General features: G+C 39.0%; 1 protein-coding gene across 1 annotated transcript; it reads left to right on the plus strand.

The window, feature by feature from the left end:
• Positions 1 to 270: 270 nt before the first annotated feature.
• stil (STIL centriolar assembly protein) lies at positions 271 to 24,249 on the plus strand. The gene is made up of 18 exons (XM_053635198.1): positions 271 to 818; positions 1,660 to 1,782; positions 1,977 to 2,077; positions 2,177 to 2,284; positions 3,551 to 3,666; positions 4,940 to 5,121; positions 6,004 to 6,263; positions 7,670 to 7,753; positions 9,642 to 9,728; positions 10,566 to 10,710; positions 11,430 to 11,539; positions 12,481 to 12,604; positions 15,202 to 16,182; positions 17,474 to 17,615; positions 17,714 to 17,891; positions 19,355 to 19,496; positions 19,585 to 19,841; positions 22,528 to 24,249. The coding sequence occupies exons 3-18, from the start codon at positions 1,992 to 1,994 to the stop codon at positions 23,276 to 23,278; spliced, it is 3,753 nt and encodes a 1,250-aa protein (XP_053491173.1). The 5' UTR covers positions 271 to 818; positions 1,660 to 1,782; positions 1,977 to 1,991; the 3' UTR covers positions 23,279 to 24,249.
• The last annotated feature ends 273 nt before the right edge of the window (positions 24,250 to 24,522 follow it).

Genomic DNA, 24,522 nt, shown 5'->3' on the forward strand with positions numbered 1-24,522 from the left:
TATTAGTTGGCAGTGGATGAAGCAAAAACAGAACCAAAGGCCATAGATCTATTTGTAACTCTCATCTAAATAGCTGACAAACACAAAATGCACGTATACAGTGCAAATACAGTAGAAATATGTTTGCAAGGCTAAGATTTCTGTAATTCAAAGATAATAAGAAGGTTTAAATTTTTTCGTCCACATTAGTTGTCTTAAAGTGGATTATTTTAGATTTTTGTAGAAGTGCACAGCACCTCTAGTGGTTGTAAGAAAAACACACAGAATGGTATGAAGACAGGAGCAGTGAGGCTGGGGCTGATTTCTTTCTAGCCCAGACTGTAGGTTCATGCAGCTTATCAGTCACATTAGTGTCAGGTGATTATGCACAGTGACACTTCCCCTAGACTTGATCTCCAGCTAAAAGTGTTTACACACCTCATCAGCAGTGATTGAGAAGGCATGTGTGAAATAAAGTCGCAGGTCTAATGAACATGAACAAAGTGGATTATTTGCTCTAACATCAACAAAATGCATTTGGGGGAGAAAATAAATAAGGTAGACTATACATATCACACAGAAGTATGACAGAACCAAAAGTTCTGGGTTATGTAAGAGTTACAGGTTCTTCTTCTTCTTCTTCCTCCTCCTACTCCTCTTCTTTTTCTTATCCATCCATTCATTTTCCATACTGCTTATCCTACACAGGGTCGTGGGGGAGACTGGAGCCTATACCAGGGAACTCAGGGCACAATGCAGGGGACACGCTGGATGGAGTACCCGGAGGAAACCCCTGAAGCATGGGGAGAATGTGTAAACCCAGTACACACAGGGCGGAGGTGGGTTTCGCACCCCCAACCCTGGTGGGGTTAATAATAATTAATTGATTAAGTAACCTATTTATTTATTTACTATTTCATAATATTATTGTTGTTGCTTTTGGTTATGTCAGGGTTACGGGTTTTTGTTTTTAGTTTGTCCACTTCATAGTTATGATGCTTTCCTCTTATTATTATTATTGCTAATAATAATAATAATAATAATAATAATAATAATAATTTTACACCACATTTAGAAAATGCTAATTAAAGGCTAGTAATATTATTAGTAGTAGTGGGACTAGTAGTGGTGGTAGTAGTTAAAAGGAACAGAAGACCAAAACATTTTTAATTGACATTTTCTGTGTTTTAAATCATTTGTATTTTCCAGTTTTTCAGTTCATTCATGTATAATTTTTCAGTTATCATTTTTCGCGGCATTCTTAAAAGAAACGTGAACTCTTAACAGCAAAGCTAGCTCCGTTTAAAGAGAATACGTGTTCTACAGTGCAGTGGTAATTACAGGTAATTAGAGCTTTCGTGATGGGCGGGGCTAAGAAGCCATGACCTAATTGGTCGAGCTCTGCTCTGCTGCGCTGCTATTGGCTAACCGTCCTGTCCCGCCATTGGAGCTTAGAAACAGCGCCACAATTTACTTTTGACTTTGGCTAGTTTTTCTTAATGGAGGCGTCTGTTTTGTTTTCAGTCTGATAACATACCACACACTGTTGCTAACCTACTGAGTCAAGTAAAGCATTAACGAATTCGGCAGACCGGATCTTTTTTGCCGCGTGTAATGCCGCGGAGGATGTTGGAAGTTAAACGGTTCTTGTTATTTGAGCCATTTCTGTCCCGTTAGCAGAGGAACTCGTACGGCGCTCCAGTTAGCTTAGCCAGCTAGCCGCCCTTGTTGGAACAGAGAGCGGAGTATGACGAGGAGCTGAGGAAAATGCCAGGGTCGAACCATTCAAAAATCCCAGAATAGGTGAGATGAACTATTACAAATTGATTCACTGTTAATAATAGGATCTAGTTATCTAAAAGGGCGCGTACTACATTCCCATGCCACTTTCTGATATCTTGCTAGCTTCATAACTAGCCATGCCGTTAAAGCGCCATTAAACGAGTTCATAAAGTCAAGTATCTTTTACTGGTTTTTCTTTCCTATAAAAATTCCAGTTATACAGTTGAAACATGAATCGCATTCAGGTGAATTTGCGAGGTTTGCCTTCCCACGTATTGGAAGCAGTGTGCAGACCAGATACAGCACAAAACACCAGGTAACAACACTTCCCCAACATTTTCACCTTAAGATAAATAAACTAACATCAAAACCAACTAGTAATAACCTCAGTCATTCTGGTTTTGTTTCTTTAAAGGTCACCAGAGAGCATCATCAGCCCTTTAACATTTCCTAAATCTAAAATGCACCTTTGGGATCCGACTCCTAATGGAGATCTTGTCAGTCTTCATCTTTCTTACTACAGGTGGGTCTGGTTTAAACTTGTTCGAACTAAACCACTATCAGTGTCATAGTGTTATAGGAAAATAATCAGCAACAGGACAGCGTGATATGGCAGAGTTCCTGTTCCCACCTAAAAGTTGGTTCATATTTGTATTCAGCACATCCTGAATGTTTTCTTTCTCTTATTGTGCTTATGCATCCAACGTTTAATTCGTTCAGATAAATGACACGTCATACTTTTTATCCATTTGTAGGTACGTTTAATGTTGTTGAACTTCTGTTAAACAAGTTCCTGTTTTCACATTCGTTATAGCGGCTGTAAACAATCGTTCCTTCACCAGACTCTATTTTTAAAAATTTATTTAATAAGACAAATTGTGAAGATGTCAGAAAGCTTAAAGTTACAGCTTTACCTTTGTTACAAAGTGCTGATACTGGAGACTCCTTACATAAATGTTGAATATACATATGCTTACAGAAAAAAAATCACCATCTCAGTGATTTACATGTTTTTATATCAGTTTATGTGGAGCATTCACCATACAAGTTCCTGTGATAGATTGTTACTTTACTATAGAAACATTAAATGACATGATGATAAACCTGTGCTAGTGTCAGAGCTGCTGTTATTGATCATGAATCAATACCTTCTAACCAATCAGAATCCAGAATTCTCCAGCACAGTGATTAGAATGTTGTTTAGTGTCCTTTAGAGGTCGACTGCTCGATTGGTTTTGCAGATTAATCGGCACCGTCAGCAGAAATCCACACCGATAGTCGTTCCCAGTTGTGGGAGCGGCAGAGATGGGTCCGCTGTCTTTATACAGTACGAACGTGGCCTATAGAGCCGAAATAAAAATTATCACTGACAAATTTTGTTTTTATTAGAAGTGTTTTGTAATTAATACTGGATGTCTCTTTTTACTTGTTATTTGAAGTGTTACTTTTTGGTTTGGCTGTATATCTTTTCTTTACTTTAATATTTATTAGTACGTAATATATATTAATATTTCTATGTTTATTTAATTTTTAAAAAACTCAGTACATTTTCACGGTACAGTCAGCACTGTTTATTTTTGTAATAAAGATCAGCAATATTTTACCTTGAGAGTTTTTCATTCCGTATTGATTTAAAAAATTGGTTAATTAATCGGTTATCTTCAGATACTGCCCAACTTATTTATCAGTATCGGTAAAATCCTCTATCGGTCGACCTCTAGTTTGCTTTCACTCCTTTCCTGGTTGGTATTTCCTCCTCGTGACTTGTTTTGGTGTGCGTGTGTTTCAGAAAGCCCAGGCTGCTGCTCATGGAGAAAGCGCTGCGTTTGGCTCATCGTCATGCACGACAGAGCAAGAAGCCTCAGTTTTCCTGTTTCCTTCTTGGGACGCTAGCTGTGGAGAGCGGTGAGCAAACCTCTGATCAGTGACCATTAGGGCTGGGCTATATGACATTAATGACATTATGTATCAACACTGTGATACATGATATCGCAACAATTAAATGCACTTTGTATAGCACTTTTTACAATAGACGTTGGCACAAAGACGATTTATAGGGAATTGGCTCTCTGAGAAACACTGAGGCGACTGCGGTGGGGAAAAACTCCCTGGAAGGACACGAGGAAGAAACCTTAAGAGGAACCAGACTCAAAAGGAACCATGTTTTGAGTGACGGCGGATAGTGGTGTTATAAATCATTACAGTATACAGGTGTAGAAGAGGAAATGTTGATGGGACGTTCAGTATGAGTTAAACTAGATAAACTAGTTTGATTTTTTACAAGCATAGTGTTGGAAGGAAGTCACTTGCATTGGTACTCCTGCGCTGGTAACAAAGAACGTATATCAGGTGTGTGTTGCTTTTGAATGTTTTTAATCAATTTATGAAGCCACTGTAAACTTTATCCTTACATATTATATCGTAATTGTCCAATGCTATTGTATTTTGTGCAGGCAATTAGATGAATAATAATAATAATTGAAATCAGGTTCTGAGACGAGTAAACATTCAATTTCATTAAATTTCCCGTCAACTCCAGAATCCATTTATTCCACCATGTTTTCTTCCTGACTCCCAGATCAGAGCTCAGAGTTTCCCACTGGATAATTACGACTTTGTTGTGGCGTTCATGTGCGTTCACCTCGTAAATACGATCTTTCTGACATGACTTGAACGCATCTATCTAAAGAGAGCGATGTGGCAGCTCTCTCACCTCCTCATCTGTACACTCTGCTGAAACAGATCATGTTCTGAAGCTTCAACGTTCATGCCGATACTATCATCGCCCTCGTCAATTCGTATATTGCTAACCAGCTGCATCGTATAGAGGCATTTGCATTCTGGGATCGGAGTCCATCAGTGGATTGTACTCTGGATTTCTTATCAACATGGCATAGAATTTAACATTGTTGGGAAATGATGTTTTTATGAGCTCATTGACTCTTTTTTTTTTTTTTTTTTTTTTGACTGTGTTTGTGATGACTGCATCACCCTGTGACATCAGAGTGACACACAACCGCTTAAGTCTCTCAGGAATAAGTCAAATACAGCACTAACCACATTAATGCCAGAATCACTAAACACATGATTTAAAAAATTATTATTTTTTTAATTTACATGTTTGAGGGTGAAGTTTTCCTTTGTATATGTATACATTTTCATCATTTCTACTGTGTAGATGAGGAAGGCGTGACGATCACATTGGATCGGTTTGACCCCGGCAGAGAGCAACCTGACGGCTCCATGAAATCACCGACTGCCCTCCTCCCCGGCGACGTCCTGGTGCCATGTGTGTTCGACTCTCAGTCCGTTCTCGACACCACCGTGTACAATGCACGTGACCTGGACATCACTTTTAAGGTATCTGATCAAAATGTTTGTGTGTGTGTGTGTACTCGTGTTTGTCGGTTATGAGTAAGTGACATGTGGTGGAGATGGAGCAGCTGTTTGAGAAACTCTCCAGACACTCAGACGTCATGGTGTGTTACAGCAGTAATGAACGTGTTCTCTGGCAGTTACTCCAGCCTGTCAGTACCATCTGCACCTCAAGGAGAGGCAATTATTACCGGTGTGTCGTTTATATATAACAGATTTAGTCTGTGTGACTTGGGTGGCATGTGCACATGCTGTCTTTTCTCTAATTAAGCAGGAGGAGTTCTAGGTTTAGATGTAATTATCATTCCTGATGCTTATTATATCCTGGCTGTCTATTTTTACGATTAAAACAAAGAGAGCTGTGTGGGTCACAATTATTTTATTTTTTATTTATTTAAACCCCCCCCCCCACCCCCCCCACCGACCGCTGTTTTATTTAGAGTAGACACTCTGCTTGTTTACTGTGTACAAAATAAGCAGGAAAAAATAGCAAGAGAACAAATGAATGATAAATGAAGAAGCTGATTGCTAGAGTTAAGATAAGGTATTGTAGCAACCTGTTTACATCACCGCTTGAATAATCTGATCTGCGGGCCATTTATTTAAAAAACAAAATATGCATGTTAATTATTTGTGAAATTACTTTATAAACGCTTAAGGGAAATACAAATACAATAATTCATGTAGTTCTGTAGGTGATGATTAGTAGGTGCCTGCGGGGGGGGAGTAATAAAAAAAAATCTAAGTTTAGTAGGATTATGGTGATTTGACCCTGATCCATGATTTCCATGTTTTGCCAATGGTGGTGATGTTTCCTCTTGTTATGTGATATTGATAATGTTTATATCCTGATCTCCGCTCTGTCAGATGTTGGAGCATTCCTGCAGCAGCAGAGAGGCGATGGAGCTGTGTAAGCTGATGAGTCTGCGTGTGCGTCTCAGCTGTATGGAGAACATGGACCGGCTGAGCTTCAGCCTGAACTGGGCCGGAGTGACGTTGTCCAGCTCACTGGAGGCCGTCCCCGTGCGCGTGCTGCCCGTCATCCCTACTGCGCTGGCCAGGAACCTGAGTAGCCCAGCCAGCATGGCACAGCCTCTACACACTCGCACTAACGCGGGGAAACGAGGGTGAGTGAACAAACACCCTTTTAAAAAAATGCTATTTTTCAGAATGAAAAACCTTTAAACACACAGTAGAGCTGTTGATTAGCTTTAAACTTTTCTTTTGAGCTTTAATTACTCTCAACATTTCATATTTGGATGCATTGGAACATTATTGAGACTGTAAATTATACTATAATAATAATAATAATGATTACAGATGATACCAATCTGATACCCAGGATTATATTAGGCTGGTGCCAGTTTAAAACTTAGTAGTTTTTAAAGAGAAAATATCGCCTGGTTTTGATATCGGCTGATACTCAAGGTTTCAGTATCGGAAAAGAAAAAGAGGTACCTCTGCCATTTCTAATAATCATAATGTGTATTTATATAGCACCCTTCATACACTATATATTTAAAATGCAGCTCAGAGTGCTTTACAGTAAAAACAGACAATAATGAAATAAAATGTAGTCAAAAAATAAAATGGTAATAAAGGCTAATTTTAAAAAATGAAAAATATTTTAGAAATGTGTGTAAAAATAGAACACAAATGAAAAATAATCTAAAGGTAGATGGCACTGTACCACTTTTCTTTTAATTTTTTTTTCATGATACACACCATGTTTGTAACATTCAATAGAAAAATACATATTAAACCCCTCACCCCCTTCCCGCAGGTCCCTACCAAAACAATCGGAGGAAATTCATACAAATTAAAACACCTCTGTAATACGGAAAGCATGGCTCTTGCCTGCCTTTACAATGTACCACTAATAACACATGTACACCAAATGTATACAAAATATGTACAGCATAGGCTCTCCAGGGTCATGTTCTCTCGTAACTCCTCCTTACATCACACCCTCATGTCCCCCTGGACATACAAGACGACACTTTTTCTTTACCGAAGCCAATATCTATATTTTTTCTTTAAAAACTATTAAGCTTTAAAGTGATTTTTAAAATCTAAAGCACTTGTACAGGCAAATACAGAAAGAAAATGCATAGCTTTCCAGTTCAGAAAATGTTTTCCAAATCCAATCTTTTCCATTTGTTACAGGATTGGCTCAAATTCTTTTTTTTTTTTTTGCTGATATCAGGTTCAATTTTGTTCTGGTGTCAGCGTGATACTGATCCTGGGTATCAGATCAATGCCATCTCTGTCTAAATGGAATGTAAAAGTAGCATGTAAGGCAAATAATATAAGCTAGTTAAAAGATTAAGTGAAAATTAGATTTTTTTTTTTGAAGGTTTTTTTTTCTCCCTTACAAATTTTATTGAGGCAATACCATAATTTTATTATACTTTAATTCGTTTATTATACCCAAGTTTTTTCCCCCTAATGATTTATTACATGGTTTATATTTTTTACTATATATAATATATATAATATAAAAATCATGCAAGGAAATATTAACCCCCCCCAGGTTCCTGACCATGGACCAAACCCGCAAACTGCTCCTCATCCTGGAGTCGGATCCAAAGGTCTACACGCTTCCTCTTGTCGGAGTGTAAGTGTTCTCAGTTTTGCACGGGTTATGTATGGGATCTACATGTTTATTGCTTAAATGTTTTTTTTTGTGTGTGTCAGCAGTTTTCATTGCAGCTTGGTTTCTGTTTCATGAAATCTGATTTTCAAATCCTTGAGCCTTTTTGTCTTTCAGAACAGTAGCTGGACGATCAGTAGCTGTCCGTTAGCCGAAGGGGTGGAGTGATGTGTTATAGCAAATGTTTTGTTGCTGTACTTTTTAAATAAATGCCACTGAGATAACCATGCAGATTTTGTGAAGTGTTTTATTTTTATGTATATCTCGCACTTTACAAAATCTGCATCGTTATCTATATAGACCAATATTTCCTCGAGTTACTGCACTCAACTTAACCTATGTGAACATATACGTGCAATATACGTGTAATATGCATTCACTGCTACATCTCCTCCATGGTTTTTTATTTTTCTTTATTTCTTTCCTGATCGGAAAAGGAAAAAGTCAGGGGGGCAGAAAGCATTTGGTGCAGACTTGCCAACCGTTTGTATTTTGTGTAGGAGCGCTACATTTTAACATCAGAGTACACTGCTATTACGCTGCTATGTTATCACTCAAAAAGGTCGTCTTATTCCCCCCAATAAAAACGAATCTGAAATGATTGATAATTGCGTCAGTGTTTTGAACGGTGTTTTAAACCGTTTTCGAATAATGTATGAATGAGTCTGTCAAAGCAATCATGACTTTAGGGCACCTGCGGTTTCAGAGCAGCACCACCTACTGTTCTTGAGATATGAAAAAAGCACATTTTTGCTTATAACTTCTGAAGAGTTAGTTCTAAAATCATGAAACTTGTCTTGATTCTGTGGGGCATTCCGAGTCAAATTATATGAAATTTGCATAGGTCTGCCATTTTGGAGTTCGGCCATTCTGGGATTCGGTATCTTTTTTTTTAAGAAAAAGATATTTTTAAAGCATGATAACAGCTTTTGAATACTTTTGCCTATTGTTATGAGACTGGTCTTGCTAGAGTCCTTTGCTCAAGCTGAAAACAATGATGCCAATTATGCCATGGTCGACCGAATTTCCTGTCTGCCGTTTTGAAATGCGTTGTTAACTAACTTTTTCGAACTCCTCCTAGACCATTCGTCTGTTTTTTTTTTTTATTTTATTTTATTTTTTTATTATTTTTTTATGAAAATCGAATCAGATCAGCTTCAGACCATGCTGGCAAAAAATTATGAAAAGCTTTTGGTAAACCAAATCGTTCTCAAATCCCACACGGACAAATTCGACGCCGAGCATGCTGAAATGGGCCCGAGGCTATATCTTCATTACGCTTTAGTGTATTTAGGCCAAACTGAGTGTACCTGCACAGCTTCGGAACAGCGCCACCTAATGTTTGAGAGAGATGAAAAAAGCATATTTTTGCTATGGTTAAATTCTGAGTGATTTATGATAATCATTACCATGCTAAAATCATGCTTGCTTATCTCCTAACTTAGTGCTTGGCCCTATAATTGCTGCTTACAGCTATATTTATTATTATTATTATTATTTAGTTTCTTTGCAGTACTTATTCAGTATTCTTGCTGCTGTTCCACTGTGCTGTTTCAGTCTGCACTATAAGCTACTTTTTGGTCACTCATAGATTATAAAAGGTGTTGTTTCTACATATATGGTAAAGTAAAGCTATTTAACAACCTATTATCACAGCCCACGTCAGTCACCTCACCGTTTTTTGTCTTTGACCGTTTACTTAGTGGTTTCTGCTCACCCTTTTTTAATCCTTCACTGTTGGTAATTTAATCTGTGCTAGTCACAGCCTGACCCAAAGCCTCACGGGAGATTTGTAACTGTTGAGCGGCTGGATGGTGAAGTTTTTTTTTCCCCCTCTCCTCTCATGTGACAGATGGTTAAGTGGTGTTACCCACATCCACAACCCAGTTGTGTGGGCATGGTGTCTGAGGTACCTGTACAGCTCCTCTCTCCATGACAGGTGAGTGCTGCATCCATCTGTTCATCCCGTGTGCACTTCTGTCGAAGGGTATCTCTTTTTGTTTCTTGTCACGCAAAACACGTTTTTAATTTAGTCATTATTAATATAGTTTTACTCTGATTTTTAACAAATTCTCCAATTTGGTCCAAAACTATTTTAATCTTGTGTTAAAATTAATATACAAATCACAATTTTACTATGAACCTGTCAAAATGTTCTAAAATGTACAGACAGGTTAGAAATGTTCAAGAAATTCTTACAAATCATTAGAGCTGCAACAACTAATGGATAAAATCAATAATAATCGATTATGAAAATCGTTCAGATTTATTTGTAGAGCACTTTTAACAATGGACATTGTCTCAAAGCAGCTTGACAGAAATATATACATTTCAGAATATAAATGTTAAATTTAGGAATTTGACAAAAGGCTGCTTCATCACTTTAAAAAAATAAAATAATTTAAACAAGTTTTATACGTGGTCTATGGAGAAGGATAGTGGTAAATAATCTTAAGCCTTGATTTGAAACTTATTCTGAGATGTTCGAAGTGTTGTATCATTCTAAAGGAAACAGGCAGCCAGTGGAGTGACACTTAAACTGATCTAATATGAAATCATTTTCTGGTACGTGTTAATATGATTATGATTGTAATTTTGAGTAAATTATTTTATTTTAAATAGTGCTTATGAACATGGTTTTGTTGGAGTAAGTAGCTTTTCTTATTGTTTAAGTAGAAATGTATAATCATTGTGTTTTTTACACAATCGTTTAGCCCATCTTCTTGAATAATTGAGATGTTGTAAAAGACTAAAAGAGTCTTCATGTCTTTTCCAGAGTGATGTCAGAGGACGAGGCGTTCCTGGTGGTCCTGTACTCTCTCACTCACCGGGATCCTGAGTTTTACCAGTGCAAGCTGCGTGGGCCGAAGGATATGAGCTATCAGCTTCTCGTCAGCACAGAATCACTCGCGCTTTTTAAGGTCGGCTCACTAGGAGTATAGCACTAGCAAGTGATAAAGCAAAAGATGACCATTCACATTAGATAAGTTAGGTCTGATACAGTAAAGCGATAAATCCAAACTAGTATCTTAGACCAATCCTGGGGCATGCATGGTCTGACATTTCTTCAGTTCCCCGTTCTCAACTTTTTATTTCCTACCTTCAGTTAGTTCCCATTTACAGTTTAACACACACTATGGAAAACAAATTATCCTTTCATATGACCTCTCCATAAATATGTATAAGACATTTATGGAGAAAAATAAAGCTTGGAAGGAAGTAGCAGAGATCATTGGTGTGTCTGGTGAGTGTACATGGTGAGCTAGTACAGTTAGCTTGCTTTGCTAATCTGTCAACAAAGCTAGAACGAAAAAACATTTTAAATAATGGCAAAGGGTATCGTGGGTTGTAGGTTATACATTTTAGCTGCTACTTTTTCCTCATTGGGGCTAAAATGAAAATGCTGGACAGGCCACGCCCTCAAGAGACGAACTACAAGCAACACAATTGACCAGTTTTTTTCTAGCGTGAGTAGGGTTAGAGGTGTTTGTGTTCCCATAATGCAACACTCTCATGTTATCTGTAGTCCACTGCATTGTGAATATGAAAATATATCAAATGTATATAATATTTTTATCTCTTCCTTACATGCAAAAATTATCCTAGAGCTTGAGAGTTTAATTTGTTTGTGTGTGTGTAGAATGTGGAGCCAGCAGAGGGACGTTTGCTGCACTTTGATCTCGGTGCTGAGAGCCAGAATCGGGAGGCTGAACTCTTTAAAGAGGCATTGTCTCGTTCAGCGTTACCGAGGTAAAGTGACCTTTCTGGATTCTGATTGGTCAGAAGGTGCTGATTTAATTTTCTATACCAGCAGCTCTGACCAGTGGTGCAGCTGCAAATCACATGTTTATATTAACAGGCTGGTGAGGAAGCTGCTGTTTATAGCTGATTTAACATATATGAGAACAGGAATTAAGTTGTCTCATGGATGTTCCACAACATAAGATGTGTGGTGTATTGTTCTGTAATGAATATAACATTGTCAAATTGCTGTGGTATAAGAGGAATACAACCCCTGGCCAAAATGATGGAATCACCGCGCTTGGAGGATGCTCACTCAGCTTTTTTATTACTACGTTGTGACCAGATTGCGCTAGCATGTTGTACAAGAAAGCGGTTGCATCCTGGGCATTTTTAGAAAGTGTTTGTGTTTTTATGTTTATGTACTTGTTTCTTCGCGTTGCTTCATCTGAGCTGAGGTATGATCACTCAACAGTTTTGGAAATCAAAGCTTCCATTAACTTTGTGGATGGACATTTCATTGCTGCTGGCCATACTTTCACCTTTTCCAATTATCTGTTGTCCATACCGCTGGAGTTATCTCGTCTGCACTGCGGCTCCTATTTTAAAAAGAAGCACCACAAAGGACGAGGAAAGCGCGGCATAAGGTGGAGTGCACGCGTGGATTGGGGGAACTACGAGTTGTTTCTTTGGACGTGGCTCTTGCCGGTGTACCCTGATCAACCTGCGCCTATATTTCAGCCTCTGTTATTAAAAACGCACAAACGGAGTGGACTATTTAAAATGGATTGCTATTTAAAGAAACTGAAGTATTCAGCATTTGTACAGTAACTCAGTTTTGACTAAAATAAAGATGGTGTGTCGCAGTTTGTTTTTTTTTTCATTTGTCTGTTTATTTTTATTTTTTGACGTGTCCATTGGCAATGAATATATTCTCTTCTTTCCATCAGAGCTGGAACTGCATCATCAGCTGTAGTCCAGAATAAACTGTCCATCAGCGACCATGACTCAGGAGTTGAAGATGAGGATCTCTCTCCTCGGCCATCTCCTAACCCTCACCCCATCAGTCAACAGGTCTGACTGCTCTTACACGTTTATCCTTTGCATTACTCAATAGAGAAGGCACGATACCACCTTTTCATTTCCCGATACTGATATCGAAACCTTGACTATCAGCTGATCATGATACCCATGTGATTTCTTTCTTTCTTTTTTTCTTCTTCTTTAAAAACTATTAAGCCTTAAAATTTTCTTACATGAAGCATTTCACAGCTGATCTCCTTCAGACAAAATCAATTGCATTGTAAATATAATAAAGTATCAATATATCAGTATAAATCAGTCTTAACAAAAGAAAAACCAGTCTAGTCTCTTTATTGGTAAACATTTCCAGTTTCAAAAATCCATTTCTTTTACAAATCCATTTCCTATCTGCGGTCTGTTACAGGATCAGATAGCCGATATGTTTTCTCAGATATCCGATGCATCTTTTTTTTCTTGTTGGTCTCAGCCCAGTATCGGTCCTGGTGCCATCTCTATTACTCAACAATAAGGATACACATTAAGGTTCAGTCATACAACCTGTTGTTAAACTGATATTAATTTTAATGAAATTCAGTGTGATGCGCCACAGACGTTTGGTGCCATTCAAATTTTCAAATCATTAACCTTTAACACACCTGCTGTTGACCTGTAGGGCAGCAGATCCTAAATGGGTGAAACACTAACTGTATCCGTGTGTATGCTACTAAACTAGCTAAAAATGTGGTGGTATAGTCAGTTGGAAGGCTGTAGAAAATTGTATTTGTCTTTCTTTTCAGAGCTGGAATGATGTACAGTAATTGAGAGGCTATGTATAACAGCATCTTTCTTTCTGTCTGTCTGTCTGTCTGTCTTTTTAGTGCTCAAACTCCATACGCAGTCAGTTGAGGGGCTGTAGAAAACACTTTTTTCCCCTGTTGTTTCATTCCTTAATTCTTTCTTTTTATTTTTTTTTCAGACCTGTAACTACATATAGAGTCGGTTGATATGCTGTAGAAAATGGTCTTTCAGTCTTTTTCTTTCTCCTTTTTCTCGCTTACTTTTTCTTTATGACTTTTTATAGCTGGAACATACAATTAGTTGAGAGGCTGGAGAAAATGGTCTTCTTTCTTTTTATATCTGTTTCTCTTTTTTATTATTCTTTTGTCTTTCTGTCTTCAGAGGTGGAACTACAAGTGTACCCAAAGAAAAGAAATCATTTAAAATTAATTTTTTATTTCTGTAATTTCATTCAAAAAGTGGAACTTTCATATATTCTAGATTCATTACACATAAAGTGAAATATTTCAAGCATTTATTTGTTTTAATCTTAATGATTACAGCTCATGAAAATCAAAAATCCAGTGTCAAAATATTAGAATAAAGAATTTATAATACAGGAATGATGCAGTGTCTCATTCCTACTGTCAAACCACTCCTGAACCAGAGACAACTTCAGAAGCGTCTTACCTGGGTTAAGGAGAAAAAGATCTGGACTGTTGCTCAGTGGTCCAAAGTCCTCTTTTCAGATGAAAGTAAATGTTGCATTTCATTTGGAAATCAAGGTCCCAGAGTCTGGAGGAAGAGTGGAGAGGAACAGAATCCAAGTTGCTTGAAGTCCAGTGTGAAGTTTCCACAGTCAGTGATGATTTGCGATGCCATGTCATCTGCTGGTGTTGATCCACTGTGTTTTCTCAAGTCGAGAGTCAATGCCACGTCTACCAGGAGATTTTAGAGCACTTCATGCTTCCATCTGCTGACAAGCTTTATGGAGTTGCTGATTTCCTTTTCCAGCAGGACTTGGCACTAGCCTACAGTGCCAAAACTACTAGTAACTGGTTTGCTGACCATAGTATTACTGTGCTTGATTGGCCAGCCAACTCGCCTGACCTGAACCCCATAGAGAATCTGAGAGACATCAGACCCAACAATACAGACGAGCAACCTGGGCTTCCAGAACACCTCAGTAGTGCCACAGGCTGATTGCCTCCATGCCACGCCGCATTGATGCAGTAATTCGTGCAAAAGGATTAAAGCCCCGACCAAGTATTGAGTACATAAATTAACATACTTTTCAGAAGTTCGACATTTCTGTATTATAAATTCTTTATTCTAATATTTTGAGATACTGGATTTTTGATTTCCATGAGCTGTAAGCCATAATATCAAGATTAATACAAAAAAAATGCTTGAAATATTTCAAGAATATATGAAAGTTCCAGAGGTTGTAGAAAACAATATTTCCTCTTTTATTTCTTTCCTTTCTGTTCTTGCTTTCAACTTGGACAGGATGAGAAGCTTTGTAGAACTCCCAATATACAGAAATATTTTGTATACATAGGATTTTATTTAGTATCCTAAACTCATTTTAGGATAATTAATTTCTATTTCAAATCTAGTGAAATTGTAATAGTATGCAACTAAACTGAAGCCTTTTTGTATTCAAAATCATTTAAAAATTTTATTTAAACTGAGACTTTCTCAGGTCTTCTCAATGAAACTGATCCATTATGTTTAAAGCTTTATGGCTTGTGACCATCTGATATGTAGATTATTACAGAATGATTCATTCAAATTAAAAATATATATATTTTAAGTACTTGTTTAAAGTTTAACTTTTGTGATGTTCATCCTTATTTTTTTCCCCCCAGACAAGACAAGTCCAGCCCTCTGTGCCAGAACTCTCCATGGTTTTGGATGGCAGCTTCATGGATGGAAAAGTAGTGGAATCCTATGAGCACACTCTCACACATCCTGTCCAATCAAATCCTCAGCTTAGGAGCTATAGCAGCAGTACTCCACCCTCCCACCCTGCACCACGACCATCTTCTCAGAGTGTCATGGCTGGCCCTCCACCTATCAGGCGACCTCTGACCCCAGTGTTGTCCCAGCCAAAGCTCAATAGAACACAGTCCACTACTGGGCACCAACCCTCCACGTGCAGGAAATCTGTTCCCTCTGTGGGCCGAAGATCGAGCAACGGCTTCTCTGCTTCATCATCTTCCTCATCGTCTTCTTCACCCAAGGCTGGCTCATCTCCAAGTGGCTCTATCCAGGAGCGCACACAAAGATCTGGTCACCCAAATCCTCCAGTGCCAAACCAAAAGAGCAAAAAAGTGTCCATCAATGCAGATCAGACGGCACTGCTGCCCCCTTCTCAGCACATGGTGTTCCACAGTACCCCTGCTTTCAACCCTGCCTGCAGCTGCTACCCTACCCACCGTGCCCACATGCCCATGTACCAGGGCAACACCTGGCAAGGGACTCCATCTTCACCTATGCAGAACCCTATGCATTGTCCTCCTGAAGGCAGCCCACATCGGGACTGCTGTCTCTCCCCTACCAAGCCTGCATTGTCTCTGGGGTGCCGCATGTCGCCTGCTCAGAGCCCTGTGTGCCATGCTGGCATTCCCCTGCACTACTCTCCGTCACACGGACCACACATTCCCAACGCCAACCCTTGTAGTGGAGCTCTGGACCACACAGCGTCCATGTGCCAGGTTCAGTGCTGCCAGCTCCAGCCTGGTCCCACTGCAGTCACTGCACCAGACATGGGCGTGGGCCTTCTTCCTGCTGACGCCTACAGGATGCTGATGGAGCAGGACCGGCAGCTGAAGCAACTGCAGGCTCAGGTTTGTTGTGGATAGAAGCATAGGAAGTCAAGAAAAATCAGTGGCCAATAAAATGCCATCAGTAGACTTAATAGTATTAGTATACATATATATACACTACATGTATATTCAGCCTAATAAGTAAGGAGTAAAGCACTTGGGGGCATGCTGTTAACACTCTGATGTTGATTGTTTTCCTATAACACCATTTCCCAAACATGGACTGTGGGAGAAAAAAAAAAAAGAAAAAAAAGATGGATGACGCACTTTCACTTTCTTCCATTGTAGAAAAGTGAAGCCGCAATATAGTCCCAATATAGCACTGACATCTTGGAGGCCGAGTCTGTGCAGTAGTGAGCGTGCAAGCACGTCACACCCTCGTTTTTATAGCATCAAATAACTAACTCTATATAAACCTATTTAAAAAAACGAACACTTGAACTTGCATCAGCGTGATTAAAAACTACCTAAAATGATAGAAACCATTTTTTGGGAAAAAATTATTTGAAGTGTAATTTTATTTAGTTTATCTTGCATCCCTTTAGATTACATTGACCTATACTGCATCCAGCCACCTGGGGGCAATCAAAAACGTTTCTGCTTCGCTTTTCAGGGCTTGTGCGGCACACTTGGTCCCAAAGTGTTTCATTCCGCTTACATCACAGCAATTTGCCAACAAAAAAATGTCATCGCCTTATGTTCAGTAAGGAAAGTTTGTTTTTAGAGTATGTTTTGCGGTAATTCACATTTTAGGGCTTCAAAAATATTAAACCAATTGATTAACCAGCTTAAATGTGACCTATTAATGAGAAGGGTCTGTGTTTGTGAAATATGCAATCCAAAACTGAGGACCAATCCCACCTGCTCTTGCAGTTATTATTTTTGTTTGTCAAACAAACATGGTTCTATTTCCCAGGATAAAGCAGTCACTGAAGATGAATATCTTCATATCAGTCTTCATGTGACGGTGACCAAGTGTATCAATGTTAAAACCACCCATTCATGTAATGATTTTTTTTTTTGTCTCGACACACACTTCTACTCAAGCATCTGTTTTTAATTTGAAATAGGTGGAATGTACGCCTGTCAGTTTGTCTTTAAACAATGTTTTTTTTTTTTTTTCTGTCAAAACTTCCATTTCCATCCTCTAGCTGTCTCTGTACCTAGTGTCTGCTCAGATGAGCTTCCTTCAGCGAAATAATTTAGTTGAATAAACTAGATTTTTTTCATAGGCTACAATAATTTTTGTGTTCGTTTACACCAGGCTGTGGCCAGCCCGTTCACGACCCCTGTTTTACCCTGTGTTTCTTAGATCCAGAAACTTCTTGATGCCCAGAGCAAGGTGCCAGAGTCGCCTCGAGCATCTCCAGAGGAGCAGCAGGAGCAGGCCATTCAGACCTCAGTGCTTTCTGAGCCCCTAAAGAAGACGAGTGTGAGCATCGCAGTAGGAACAGGTGCACACACAACCTTCATTATTCCATCAGCCTTTTGTGTTTTACATCATTCTCTTCAACATCAAATCAGCTCAACACGTTTAAAAACGTTCACATAGGTGCCAGTTTGTTCTGGAGCGCTCCCGATCAAAGCTCCATACATGAAGATCAGTCTGAGTGTGATCCCGAGGCGAACAGCACAGTGTCCTCCAAACTCTGCTCAGAGACGATCCACCATAGCAGAGAGGAACTGAGCCCTGCGACACCTCGACACTCCACATCATCGCCACAACACAAGTATGAGATCACCTGCTGTTAATACACATTCAAACAATCCTTATTTCAGGCTATACTGTACAGTGTGTGTCTGTGTGATTACCACTCTCAGAAATGTAAACTAATCCCCCTGTACTGAAATCTGATTTACACCAAAATCGCACAAATTAACGCAAAATCAAGCAAATGATTAGAGGAGCTCGCAATATTTCATAATTACCACAGATTTGGGCCAAGATGTGTCATCTGACTCATCAAAATGCACATTCAGCCAAAGCCCTCTTTGATTCACCTGCGTCTAACATGAGTACAATTAAAAGCCCTGCTGAAAAAAACAATAGAAACATCACAGGAATTCTAATGGTTTGTAGTGGAAAGCAACAGCTACCCATTAAAGCCATTACCATTACTGGCCCTTAATGTTATCCACTAGATATAGCATGCCACTAATAGACAACAACATATTACCAGTAGGAACCACAGGGCCCATTACAGTTTCCATTAAGACCAATAAAATTCAAATTATAACCATTAACACCAAACAAATTTTATGCTTTCTATTTTTTTTTTTATTCTATTGTTTCTATTGTTTTCTCATTTACCAACAAACATCAGTGTGAAAGATCATATAAAACAATTTTATACACTTGCAATTTCACCAAATCAAGTAGTTTTCTGCAAAAAAAAAAAAAAAAAGCCGAAGTAAAATGGAGCATTTTTGGCTTCAGCAATCACAAAAAACCTCTGCGAAACCTGGTACGCACTGATTGTTGGAAAATACTCTGACAGACAGGGTGGTGTGACGAAGCGGAGTTACGGTTACCACCCCAATAACAGCACTCCCCAAAGTGTTTTATTCTTCTTATACCACAGCAAATTGACACATTACAGATTTTTTTTTTTTAATTAGTTCCAGAACAGCATGTCCCACATTTTATTCATGACATTTAACATTTTAGAACATCCCAAAACAAGCTAGTGTTAGCACTTAAATCATAGCAACTATAAACTTTCTTCCCCAGCCTCATTTTTTTCTCTCTTTTTCGTCATTATATTTAATTACAAAGCACTGACACTGTAAATAGACACCTCCTTACAGAAAACTTCACCATCTCAGCGATTACACACTGAATCAGTCGTTACTGTAGAAACGATCACATGGTAGAATGAGCACATTAATATGAACCTGTGATCTGAATTACATCCAGAACTACTGTCAGAGCTGCTGTTATAGAAAATCAATCAACACCTTCTGACCAACTGAGAATTCAACAACACTAATATAAAATAATAATAATAATTATATAAGATGTAATCATTTATTTGGGAAGGAAAGTGGATAGAACAATAGAGAGGTATTGTAAGTGTAAAACTTGGGAAATGGGTTAAGCAAAATAATATTTATGGTTTATTTACATGATTTGTATTTAGATTACGAAGTTTTAGTACATATTTTTTTTATTAATAAAGTTTCTCCCCCCCAGCACATCAGATGTAGCAGGTTCTTTTCAGAGTCCTGTATTAGGAGCGAGTGCGAGCATGTATTATAACTCTCAGTCTCACGACACAGAGGACTTCTCTCAAAATGGAGAAATACCCAGTCAGAGATTTTATCAAGAGTTACTGGTAAGATACATCTCTCTCTCTCTCTCATGTAGTCTGGAATTATAGCTTGAGACATGTTTTTAGACAAGTTTGCTATTTTTTTCCGTAGGGTCAAGTGAAAAGCCGTCTCCAAGACTGTGTACCTGAAGAAGAAAAAACGGAGCGGGACGTGCACAGTCCTCGTCCCAGACACAGTCTGTCGCCTAGAAATTCTCCTCCAAACAAACCTGCACTCGGAGAGCAGAATGCTGAGGGTTCAGAGGAGGATCGGGTGTTCCGTGCCACACTCAAACAGCTGCAGAGCCTCGGCGTCAACGTGGAGCTCAGTACAGGAAAGTCCAACCGCAGCACTGTGGAGAGCGCCAGGTACATGAAGCATCCTATGCTGTGATCTGTAGTGTCGTGTCCGGTGTTTTATCCTCTAGCTCAAATCGCTCTGCGCTTGTCATTTGGTGGCATATCATGTCTTGACAGATCTGTGAAACTTAATGCGCTTTGCGTAGGAGCTCGGCATTTTAACACCCGAGTACATTGCTATACGAGTTATCAGTAAGAAATATGACAAAAGAGTAAAAAAAACTAATAAATAGGGATTCACCGAATGTTCAGCAACTGAAATAAGTGAAAAGACCGAATAAATTTTACTGAACATTAACGTTTTGGAGAACACGATCAAATGGCAGCCAGCGTAGAGTGAAAAGCACGTGAGCTTTGTAACTGTAAAAGCTTTGTAATTTGTAATTAAGCCCAGCGCAGTAGAAACTGGAATGTGTGTTTATATACAGTCCATCCGGAAAGTATTCACAGTGCTTCAATTTTTCCTTATTCCAAAATGGATTAAATTCCATTTTAAATTAAAATTTGATTGATTAATTTTTTTTTCCTCAAAATTCTACAAACAATACCCCATAATGACAACGTGAAAGGAGTTTGTTGAAATCTTTGCAAATTTATTTAAAAAAAAAAAAAAAAAAAAAAGCTCATGTACATAGGTATTCACAGCCTTTGCTCAATACTTTGTTGAAGCACCTTTGGCACCAAGTACAGCCTCAAGTCTTTTTGAGTATGATGCTACAAGCTTGGCACACCTATTTTTGGGAAGTTTCTCCCATTCTTCTTTGCAGGACCTCTCAAACTCCATCAGGTTGGATGGGGAGTGTCGGTGCACAGCCATTTTCAGATCTCTCCAGAGATGTTCAGTCGGGTTCAAGTCTGGGCTCTGGCTGGGCCACTCAAGGACATTCACAGAGTTGTCCTGTAGCCACTCCTTTGTTATCTTGGCTGTGTGCTTAGGGTCGTTGTCCTGTTGGAAGATGAACCTTCGCCCCAGTCTGAGGTCCAGAGCGCTCTGGAGCAGGTTTTCATCAAGGATGTCTCTGTACATTACTGCATTCATCTTTCCCTCAATCCTGACTAGTCTCCCAGTTTCTGCCGCTGAAAAACATCCCCACAGCATGATGCTTCCACCACCATGCTTCACTGTAGGGATGGTATTGGCCAGGTGATGAGTGGTGCCTGGTTTCTTCCAGACATGACGCTTGCCATTCAGGCCATCAGACCAGAGAATTTTGTTTCATCATCTTCTGAGAGTCCTTCAGGTGCCTTTTGGCAAACTCCAGGCGGGCTGTCATGTGCCTTTTACTGAGGAGTGGCTTCTGTCTGGCCACTCTACCATACAGGCCTGATTGATGGAGTTCTGCAGAGATGGTTGTTCTTCTGGAAGGTTCTCCTCTCCACAGAGACACGCTGGAGCTCTGTCAGTGACCATTGGGTTTTTGGTCACCTCCCTGACTAAGGCCCTCCTCCCCCGATCGCTCAGTTTGGCCAGGTGGCCAGCTCTAGGAAGAGTCCTGCTGGTTCCAAACTCCTTCCATTTACGATGATGGAGGCCACTGTGCTCATTGGGACCTTCAATGCTGCAGAAATGTTTCTGTACCCTTCCCCAGATCTGTGCCTTTATACAATCCTGTCTCGGAGGTCTACAGACAATTCCTTGGACTTCATGGCTTGGTTTATGCTCTGACATGCATTAACTGTGGGACCTTATATAGACAGGTGTGTGCCTTCCAAATCATGTCCAATCAACTGAATTTACCACAGGTGGACTCCAATAGAGTTGTAGAAACATCTCAAGGATGATCAATGGAAACAGGATGCACCCGAGCTCAATTCTGAGTGTCATGGCAAAGGCTGTGAATACATATGTACATGTGCTTTTTTGTTTATTTTTAATAAATTTGCAAAGATTTCAAACAAACCTCTTTCATGTTGTCATTATGGGGTATTGTTTGTAGAATTTTGAAGAAAATAATGAATTTAATCCATTTTGGAATAAGGCTGTAACATAACAAAATGTGGGAAAAGTGAAGCGCTGTGAATACTTTCCAGATGCACTGTACTGGGTTTTATGATAACCAGCAGGCACTAGAGTAGAAGTTTACATAATTGTGATTATGTAATAGAATAGGAAGAAAGAACATGTGCATATAAACCACCTCGGTGCTATTACGCATTATTTCTCTTTGATGGTTTGTAGATCTATCTTTAATTTACTGCCAGTTGCCATGGTTTCAGTAATATTGATGCAGCTAGCTACAGAATGTGTGTATATATAACCACACATTTTTATCACAAATCAGACATTGTCCCACTTCGTTTTGCACTTCACGATTTTTGCTGTATGTTTACACCGAAGTACCAGCGTTGCTGTGTTTTATGTAAATGAAGCTCCTAGCTGCAGAAACATCACTGTCTCTCACTGCTGTTGGAAGTCAACAGATTGCTTTGTTTCTCATTTGCAAGTTAAACAAATTTTTGTCACGTTCCGTGTCCTGCCAACTTGGTGTAACTAACGGTCCTCAAAACTCTCCAACTCTGTGAAAATGAATTCCATTGATCATGTCATGTCCCTGCTGGTGAGAGTGTGGGGTATAAGGGATACTTTGGTGATAACAGTAACTTGTTGTTAATATTTAAATGCTGTATATATCTTTATAAACCCCTGTGAAATATTTTGTAGTCTTGACTATTAATCCACTATGTTTGTGTCCAGCACGCTGGCTTGTATAAACCCTGATGCGGTCATCCCAAGGCTGACTCTCTCTGAACAAGTGGGCACCAGCATCTGTGGGCTGAGTGGAGGCGTGGATCTGAGTTTAGAAGCCAACGCCATCGCTCTAAAGTACCTCAGCGACTCTCAGTTGTCCCGCCTGTCGCTGGGAGGCCAGTCTCCTGGGGGTCGATCCAACCCCAGCACGCTGCTTTTTGGAAGGACTCCGCTGGACAAGAGCAGCACCGGATTGAGCATCCTTTCCTCCAGCAACATGTCACTAGCCACCTGCAAGTACATGAAGAAATACGGACTGATGGAAGGTGGCGGCGGCGGCAGCAGCAGTGAGGAGGAAGAGGACGACTGCAGCGAGAGAGCACAGAAAGCACAGACTGACTCTGCACTCGGCTGCTCCTTGCAACTAGACGCATCAGAAAATGCAGGGCGAGAGCAGGAAACTGGTTTTATTCTAAAAAATGTAACAAATAACAAGCAGCCTGAGCCACTTCTCTCCGCTCAAGACTCTCAAAGCCAACTAATACGAGACTTAAGGCCTAAAATGCAGCTGCTTGCACACACAAAAACAAGCCCAGAGAAGGAGAACAACCCAAAACATGTCCTTCCTCAACCCCGTCCTCAGCGCCGGGCCTCTTTATCTGACAACCACAGACTCGCATCACTCCCGGAAACTCAAGGCTCTGTCGGGAATTTTCTTGATCTCAGCAGATTGCGACAGCTCCCTAAACTGTTCTAAATATGTGTGTGTGTGTGTGTGTGTGTGTGTGTGTGTGTGTGTGTGTGTGTGTGTGTTTTTTGTCTGTTTTTTTTGGCCCCCCCCCCCCAAGCAAGATTTGAATAGATCTGGGATTGTTTTTATCTTTTTAATCAAGCATTTTTTCAGAATGTACATGTACCACTATGCTTTTATTATGAAGATACACTTTGGAGATACTCTTTTTGTTTCGTGTATGTGTGCGTGTGTCGATGTTGTGGGGTCTATAAAATGTAGGTCTTGTAGGCACAAATGAAATGTTGTCCTCTTGTACAGTCTGGAATACTATTGCTTTTTTTGTTCTCTAATATTTTTTGTATTTTTCTTGTATTTGGAGAAAGTGATGCCAGTTGTTTTATGAATTAAAGAACCTTAAAGTTAAGTTTTTGTGTTTTTCTGTCTTTAAATGCATGCATAATATATTTTTTTTTGGTCAAATCACAATTAAATAATTTGATCACATGTCTATCGGATTCATGTCTATTTGCTTTTAGGTTTTTGTAATATTCTAGTGCCGGCTAATGTTCGGTTTTAATGAAGTCTGAAGTGGAAGTTAATACTCCGATATTGAATCTCATGGCTAATAGCCTACATATAGTTACTAGCCTGTTTGACTGGTGATTTTAATGGAATGGATTTAATCCAAATCTCACTAAATCAAAAAACAAGTAAATTATGTTATCTTGGACCTACTGTGTTTTACTACTACAACAAAGCATCTGAAAAAGGCTGCTTCTCTGCAACATTGGGATTTGAGAATCCTTTGTTGTGCTTGTGTATGAATGTCAATACCTTTTTAAATTGTTCAGTGATGACAATCTTATTGTGGTTTAAGCAAAGCATGAAGTAAATTTGATTCATTGTGTAAACCTATTAACTGGTAAGTGTTTAGGCTATAGTGTAAAAATGAGATCAATTGAGTTGTTTTTAAACCTAATTTGTCATAAGATGCTTTTTTTCATATTAATGATACTTATAGTAATGTTTTCTCAATGATTTATCAAAAGATATTTTCTTGTAATACAGAACCTTGTAAAACTAGATGTTTTCTTATTAGTGATATGCTTTTCTCATAATAATCATATGTGTGTATATGTATGTATGTGTGTATGTATGTATATATATATATATATATATATATATATATATATATATATATATATATATATATATACACACACACACTTTAATAACTATAAAATATGTATCTACGTGCGCATATACAT

This window comes from Ictalurus furcatus, chromosome 10 (genome assembly GCF_023375685.1).
Source record: "Ictalurus furcatus strain D&B chromosome 10, Billie_1.0, whole genome shotgun sequence".
In the NCBI taxonomy this organism is placed as follows: domain Eukaryota; kingdom Metazoa; phylum Chordata; class Actinopteri; order Siluriformes; family Ictaluridae; genus Ictalurus; species Ictalurus furcatus.

Coding starts and splice junctions, on each gene's coding strand:
- stil (XM_053635198.1), top strand. CDS start 1,992: ATGAATCGCATTCAGGTGAATTTGCGAGGTTTGCCTTCCCACGTATTG. Junction 9,729..10,565: donor AGCTCCTCTCTCCATGACAG/GTGAGTGCTGCA, acceptor TGTCTTTTCCAG/AGTGATGTCAGAGGACGAGG. Junction 16,183..17,473: donor TGAAGCAACTGCAGGCTCAG/GTTTGTTGTGGA, acceptor TGTGTTTCTTAG/ATCCAGAAACTTCTTGATGC.